Here is an 8,491-nt window from a genome sequence, read left to right as displayed (position 1 = left end):
GGGACAGCATAGGTAGAAGCTGGAACATTTGGGAGAGTCCAGACTGGACATGACCAGACTGAACTGGGCCATGAGAGAAAAGAAACGGCAGAAGGGGAGACAGGAGAACCAGGTGGAGCATCCAAAAGACCAAAGGTACAAAAGGGAACAGGTAACGTCCTCGTCGCCCCCCCCCCCCCCCCCCGCCACACACACCCGTTTAAAACTTAAAGCGCAGGAATTTCAAAGTGTGTCTGGACTGAATTTAAGGCCCACTCCCTGAGAAGGAACCCACACCTGACACTGCTAAGGTGGCCTGAGACTAGCTAGGCCAGGGACCTACAGGAAATCCAAATACCGTTCTGCTAAAGAAGAATAAAACAAACCTCCCCTGCCAGAACTGGAACAAAAACAGACCCACAACTAAACAAAGTGCATTTTCTTAATCCAGTAGAAAGGGTCACAAATATTTCATTATTTTGCTATTTTTTCGCAGCAAAAGTACATACTAAACACCAGTTTTAAATTCAAGCATATATAAGAACCTTTAAGCCCTAGACCCAATAACGTGTACAATTCCTTAACTTTAGTTTTCTAGAATGTAAGGTATATAGATGGTAACTTCCAGTATTGTGAGAATTACAGAAAGTACTGCCTAACAAATTTTGAAACATTCAATATGCTCTATATACCTTAATCTCCCTTTGAAATCTGACAGTGTAGAAATACCTACAGTAAAAATAGACAGTAATGTGAAGTCAGGATTCATGGTCAAACATAACTATTTATTAGGGGTTTTTTTCCTTATAAACATTTTCTTTTAAAAAAAAAAGAAAAACTTAGAATTTAAATACCTCCCATTCCACCACATATAAGACTGTATACATTATTTACATTTCTAAAACAAAACATTACAGATTTTCTGACATTCAGTATTTCCTTTAAAATAACAATAATGAAGCAATTAAACTTTGATCAATAGCTACAATTTGTATAATCTTGGCACAATTTACAACATGGCACCCACGCTGCATTTCATATTTTAGAGCATCTTTGTCCCATCTAACTGCCCAGTAGAGAACCTGTCCCTCATGAGAACAGACTCTGTCTCTGTGCATACTAAAGCAAGTGCACAATGCAAATGCTGCCCTTCTGCTTCCTTTACTTGGTACTGGCAGTATTTCTGATTTTTGTCTTCAAAAATGATTTCTATTCTGACTTTAAATGTTCCTTCTATTTACTGTTTTCATGACATTATTTCTACCAATACTTTTAAGTAATATCTTAAATTCTTAAGATATCTTAAAATCAAATAGAACAAAAGTCTTCCCTAAAATATTAGTGATTTCACCACCCTGGTTATGCATATACAAAAATAACAAACAAAATTTAGTAGCTGTAAAAAACTATTTTCCCTAAAAATAGTCATTTCTGCAAAACAATTTAAGGAGAAAAATGTTCCGAAATAAAAATGCACTAATAGGTTTTACAACCTATACTATTTCAGAAACAAAAACGCAAATTTGTGCAAAACTAGAAGAAATATCCACTTATAAGAATAATTATGAGCCAGGCGGTGGTGGCGCACGCCTTTAATCCCAGAACTCGGAAGGCAGAGGCAGGCGGTTCTCTGTGAGTTCAAGGCCAGCCTGGTCTACAAGAGCTAGTTCCAGTACAAGCTCTAAAGCTACAGAGACTGTCTCAAAAAAAAAAAAAAAAGAATTATGAGAGAAATTAGGAAACTGTCACTTTACATCACCAATAATAACTGCAGCTTTGGTGACATAAAGAGCAAACAAAAGAAAACCTGTATGTCAACAATACTTCAGAACTACTAACAAAGACTAGCTGTAAAGTCAGCCTTGAGTGCATGAGAGCAGTGTACACAACAGATGCAGAGTGGAAAACACAAATCTGTGAAGGCCAGTGATCTCACTGCATGTTTGAGAACTGTGTAGCAATACACGCAAAAGAAGAAGGAGGGAAAGAAGGGGGAGTGGGAAGGGAGGGAAGGAAGACACCTGTACCAGGAACTTGCACCACGACTAAAAACTGAGGGCCCAATTTAATTTGCACTTTTTCTCTTTTGTGAGAATACAAGCAAGTCCAAGTACGAGTGGTAGACAGACCACGGAGTCTTATCCTTCAAATGAGTTCTCACAGATGGACTTCTGAAAGCCTTGAAAATTCAAATCATCTGCCTTCAGAATCCTGCTGCATGCCTGTTGTTTGTTAGTTTTGAACTTTCTTATTAAATCTTGAAACAAACCTCTATTATCACTCACAGATGATCATGGTAAATCTCTAGATTACGGCAAAGCCCTAATACTAAAGTCCATTAGGAGCAATACTTCAAGACTGAGCTGAGTTAAAGTGGTATATTCTTTAATATGTCAAAAAAGTTTCAAAATAACATGTTTCCCTAGTATGTAATCACATTCCACATTACAAATAAACTTTTGGTCCAGTATATTTTCAATAGGAATTTACTGTTATAAATGACATGTTCTGAGTACTTATATAATTTTAAAAGCTATTCACAATAGGTAAGGTAACACATGGCATAATTTATAATAAAATTTATTCCAATTTTTCTTATACATCAACCTCGAGTCTTTAATTAAAGTCAGACTGAAAGGAAGACTTGTTTAAAATAAAACAGAATACAACAGAGGTAAAAAGGCTTGTTTCTTTAAACTGCTGTTTTAAGTACTGGATCCACTTTTTCATACTATTCTCTCAATCAAAACTATCCTACATAATTCAAAAGTTTTAAAAGGGAGGAAAACAGAAAGCAAGATCTAGAGAAAACCCTTAAAAATTCTATTTAAATTCAAAGTAATTATACTTAATTTCTTTTAAAAAAATGTTTTCACATGTAAATGATGGTTCCTATTTCCAATAGTGACATCAGGAAACTTCTATCCTGTGAGCAGTCACTGATAGCAGTCTTCTCCCAAGATTTAGAGCCTACAACATACTCTGAATTACCAAGTTGGCTTGGTTCTCAGAGAATAGCCAAGTTTGTGAACTTGATTTGGTAATTAATGTTGGTTCTATTAGCTTCAAAAATTGTTACTGTGCAACTAAAAATATGAAAATGATCTCTTATGTAGTCATAAACCAACTCTCAAAGCACCTATGACACATGACAAAGTTCTAGAAACATACTTTGAGCATAGCTGAAATAAACAGTGCTCCAAAGAGAACTTCTTTGAAAGTCAGCTCTCATGTGGATGTTGATTAAGGTACAACATACTCATTTTTAAAAAAAGTTCCACAACTTAGTATTTGTATCTCACATAATCTACCATTTTAGTGGTTATCAAAGCCTCTCTCAGAGAGGGTGTAGACAAAGCTATAAAAGAAATCTGTTGTTTTGCTGCTACTTTTCCCATAAGCAAGGAAAACGCTCATTACACAAAATGGAATCTAGTGATTACATATGCAAAATATAAATATCCATATTTCTATTTTCTGGGAAGAGATTGTAGTGCTTCATCCATCCTGATAATCCAGGTAGTAACTCAGAAATACATATTAAAAATATATTCTGCTACCTAATACATTTTATGTTGACCATTTAGAATTTACAATGACTAAAATAACGAAAAGTGGCAACAACCTAAAATGTTTCAGTTTATGGTACACAGAGCTCCAAAGCCACCCACCAACACACCATGCTCGTTGTCTGGGGCAGTCTAACAGTGTGGCTTCTGTGGGGAGTGGGAGAACCAAGTCAACAAGTGAACAGGGCAGCAGCACCACCTACTCAGTCAGTCTCTCTACACGACCACTACGCTGACAACTAATATTTCCTAAAACCTGTTTTGTTATATACGCATCTAACCAAAGCACTGTGAATAACAATATAATGATAATTTTCTATATCCAATTGTATGGGATGAGCTTATGAAAGAATGAGGAAAACAACTTGCACTTTTATAAATGCATAAAAAATGGGGCAGCCAGATAATGGTGCTACACCCCTTTAGTCCCACAGCATGTAGGGTGCAGAGGCAAGGAATATCTCTGAGAGTTTGAAGCCAACCTGCTCTATGTAGCAAGTTTCAGGCTAGCTAGGGCTACACATACACCCAGTCTCAAAAGGGGGGGGGGGGGAGAAAGAAAGGGGAGATTTTATTTCTAAGCGAGCAGATCTGAAAGGGATCTAAGAGACAGTTATAAGCAAGCTCTCCTGCAGAATGAACTCTGATCTTTACTCTCCAAGCAAGTTTACTAAACTGGCTTTCTCTTGAGTTCTATTGTTTCCTTACTTAGCGCCATCTGCCACCATGTACACTTGTCAGGCCCTTTCCCAGGAGAGTTTCTATTTTCTCACTACACACACAACCCCCCCCCCCAAAAAAAAAACCAAAAACCAAAAAAAAACGTTATCTCCTTACTTCCCCAAATTGAGGGACTACTTCTAACAGTGGCACCTGAGATTCTGACACAGTGAAAACAGCTCCTACCTAGTGCAGTGGGAACATTAAGCCCTGCTACCAAGCACTAATTTGTAGGATTGGTTTTCCATTCTTATAGCGCGCTGGATGTAGGGCTCAAAGGACCAGAAACAACCTCTCCCTCTCCTCTCTCTACATGCTGCTGCTATGGAAGCCCCGTGTTACTAGGGCAATATGAAGTCAAGACTATGGAAGACCGTTTCGGTAAGTAATTATGGGTTCATTTACTGTTCAGAGAGGACTCAAACATCAGAATTCTGAAGCAACTCATAATGCTTGATGTTATCTATTTAGATACTAAAAAAATTATTTTAAGGAAATCAGCTAGCTGTCAGTTCACAAATAAGCACTACTAATAAATGCCCAGTATTATCTACCTTTTCCAAGGTTTTGTTCCTTTTATTATTGGTACTTGGTGAGCAATCACCATCACAGAGATGAAATGGAGAAAAAGGCAGCTCCTAGTGATCATACCTGCAAGGGCATTCAATTCTTATCCTTGTCACTTACCGATGACAAACCAAACTTGCTTCATTTCAGACTCTTTCCCACTAATTATTTGCATACAAATTCAGAGCAAGCATTTCTATTTTACTAGGGGAAACTAACTACAGAGAGAGAGAATTGAGGGAAACAGATTTACCCAAACTGACAAAATTAAAACTCAGAGTCTGAAAAGAGTATTTCTCAAGAACAAAACTGAAGGCAGGGGAGGGGAAACCTCAATGTTTATTCTAAAAACCAAATTCTTGAACTTGTAATTGATGATGACGACTCAACAGAATGTCATGTCAACTAAAATGTAAAAGTCATTCACTACCGAGCTAGCATTCTCAGTACTGGGTGTCATCACAAAGAAAATAGATTTCACAGTGGAAAATAAAAAGCCAGGGTGCTTCAAACTGCACCAGAAATCAAGGTAGTGTGTCATTTAAAATGACAGTCAGATACCAGCTTCATTCACTGAATGGAGATGCTAAAAAGTGATTAATTTCCCCAAATAGTCATTAAATGTTTAATGTCTGTACCTAAAACTAAGTATTTTTAACTTCTCATGGAAGCTGATTTCTAAAAGGAAGTCTTCAAGACTCTGTTTATGTGTAATAAACACCATTCTATTCCAGGGTTTTAAAACAGAACTTTCTAGAATTGACTCCCCATACTTAATTGCTTCTCTTTTGATTTCCCAAACAAACTAATGCCTGCCACCACCCATTCTCATTTTTCCTTCCTCTCTGAAATACATGGGGATTCTGCACTTAGGGCTCATTTGGCAATTCCTAGGAAACCTCACAGTTCAACATCCTTTTTGAAGACGGCAATTCTATATATAACCTGAAGTTTTACACTTACAGTGCATTTAACATATAGGAAGAAGCTGAAATGCAATGGCTATTACATTTCAACATCCTCAAATTTCAATATCACAGATATCAAGAGATGGAAAAAGACCTGCTTGTAGAACCTTAAACATCTGCTGAACAGAATATATTAGTCAATATCAAAAATAATTAAGAATTTTGTTGTTTTACATTTATGTTCTACATGCACACCTTTACAAATTATGTCAAAAATAATTAAGAAATAATTTTGTTTTACATTTATGTTCTACATGCACAACTTTACAAATTATGTTTTTTCAATGTAGCAAAAACTGGACATCATCAACTTGAGTAAACTATGGCTTTTATAACAGATTACTTTACAACATGCACAACTAAGTGCCCTAGATAGAAACTCTAATATTGTTTCAAGCTCTGCTCAGTACTATATCTGTGCTTTGCACCTTAGAAGTGAACCTATCAAGGCACTTAAAAACACATAAGTCTTTTTTAGGGACTTCAAAGTGGGTCACAATTTACATAACACAGAGTTCAACCCATCAGCATTTCAGTTAGTATTTGTTTCCAGAGTACAATATCTTAAAAAGTCCTCAAATAACCCAAACCAGGTTAATAAAAATAAAGTACTTAAAAAAAAATATTGTACACCACTAAGACAAATTTGCCATTTTCAAATGTAGAGAATGGTTCTTGGCTTCCTCTAGCAACAAAATATGATTTTGTATTTCAGAAGAGAAAAGGGAACCCAAACAAGACCCCAAACCTAAAACAGAAACAATCCAGATAAAAACAAAATATAACAAAGCCCAAATACACTCCGCACAGTTCACTGGAGGAAAAATTTGCAGCTTTCATCCTTTTATCTGTCCTTTGAGGTGAGTTTTTCAATCAGTTCTTGGAGTGGTGCAAGTTCTCTTCTGTCAATAAGGTTGAACTCCTGCAAACAGCACAAATTATTTGCATCTAATTCCAAAGCAGATTTCTACGCATAAGAACTTCTGATGTAAGAAAAGGCAACTTCACTTTTTTTTAACTTCACTTTTTTAAATTGTTCACTTAGCTTAAAGAAATCGCATGACTTCCTTGACGCTGTTTTTACATCTATAATATTAAAAATAAATCCCCCCTAACTCATGAAATTATTGTGGAGACTACATGCGGCAACTGCTGTTAACTACTTCATGTAATACCTGGAACACACTACCAATCAGTAAGTGGGAGCTGCTGCTTCCCGATGAAAACAATACTCTGGGCGGCACTCAAATGTCAATCAAATAGAAATCTGATGTCACTGCAAAGAAAAAGCTTTTACCATGGAAAAATTAAGAAGTTGGGATACTGTGCCAATAATCAAGGTTCTGTATCTTTTTTAAAAGATTTATTTATTTATTATGTATAAAGTACTCAGCCTGTATGTATTCTTGCAGGCCAGAAGAGGGCACCATATATCATTATAGATGGTTAGCACCCATCATATGGCCAGCATTACAGTCAGAACTTTAGAGACACACAAGCCCTCAGATCTGTGGAGTCCGGGCCAAGAACATGTGGGAATACATACATGGGAATACCTACCATGTGACTAACTCATTGTACTGACATTAAAGTGACCAGAAAACCAGATTCAAAATTCTCAAAACACCTCTTAGGTGCGCCCACCCACTGTGATGGAGGGGCTGATCTAATGGGAACTCACCAAGGCCAGCTGGACTGGGACTGATGGAGCATATGATCAAACCGGGCTGACTGAGAAGCCAAGGACAATGGCACTGGGTTTTGATTCTACTGCCTGCATGTACTGGCTTTGTGGGAACCTAGTCTGTTTGGAGGTTCACCTTCCTAGACCTGGATGGAGGGGGGAGGACCTTGGACTTCCCACAGGGCAGGGAACCCTGACTGCTCTTTGGACTGGAGAGGGAGGAGGAGGGGGAATGGGGGGAGGGGGAGGGAAATGAAATGGGAGGAGGTGAAAATTTGTAATAATAATAATAATAAAGATGCAAAAAAGTGCCTCTTAATTCTACACTACAAAGTAGTTGGCATGAGGAGAGCCAGAGGAGAGCCAGCTCTGAGTACCTGACCCTCAGTTAACCTTTTGATTTTCCAACCCAAAGCTCTACCTATGCCCAAAAAGGCCCCATGCAAATGAGTAAAGATAAGTTGGCTGGCATGTCCAAGTGATATCCACATACCTCTAACAAGCAGGTATCATCTGGGTACTCCTCATGTCTAAAGTTATACTTAGCAGAGACGTGCCCTAGTCTTCAAAAAATAAACATCAACAATCCACCTGAGAGCATGAGGGTAGGAATTCTGGGATCATATATATTCTAAACACATGAGATACTATGTTCTTGGCCCTGTAGAGTCTAGACTGTATGTGGCCAAAGCAAGAGTCTCTAAATTCAGAGGCCCAAGCAAGTGATCTTCTTAATCAAAGGGTGCTGCTAGGAGGGTAAGGATGTGCAAAATGCTCTAAATTGGTTCCCCACTATTTTCTAGCACATAACATAAAGTATACTTTATGGCTACAGAGTAAAGTAAAACTAACACTTTTAAAGGAAGAATATTTCTCCTGAACCAACAAAACCTAAATTTGGCAATCATTTTCTGCTAACTAAAATACTAATGTAAAACTTCAGTGGTTTTGTGTTGTTATGGGTCTACAAATCAGACTGTCAAATAACTCCCCAACAAAGTTTG

The 8,491-nt window shown here is 37.4% G+C and overlaps 1 protein-coding gene across 1 annotated transcript in view; it reads right to left on the bottom strand.

The window, feature by feature from the left end:
- Window positions 1–743: 743 nt before the first annotated feature.
- Window positions 744–8,491, bottom strand: part of Mob1b (MOB kinase activator 1B) — a 34,910-nt gene continuing 27,162 nt past the window's right edge. Inside the window, exon 6 of the mRNA XM_057772277.1 lies at window positions 744–6,725. Within this exon, the coding sequence (XP_057628260.1) occupies window positions 6,648–6,725 (78 nt within the window). The 3' untranslated portion in view covers window positions 744–6,647. The remainder of the gene's footprint in view (window positions 6,726–8,491) is intronic.

Source organism: Chionomys nivalis, chromosome 6 (genome assembly GCF_950005125.1).
Source record: "Chionomys nivalis chromosome 6, mChiNiv1.1, whole genome shotgun sequence".
Lineage (NCBI taxonomy): Eukaryota > Metazoa > Chordata > Mammalia > Rodentia > Cricetidae > Chionomys > Chionomys nivalis.
The sequence above is the reverse complement of the archived record's forward strand: the minus strand, read 5'-3'. Positions and strand labels throughout refer to the sequence as shown.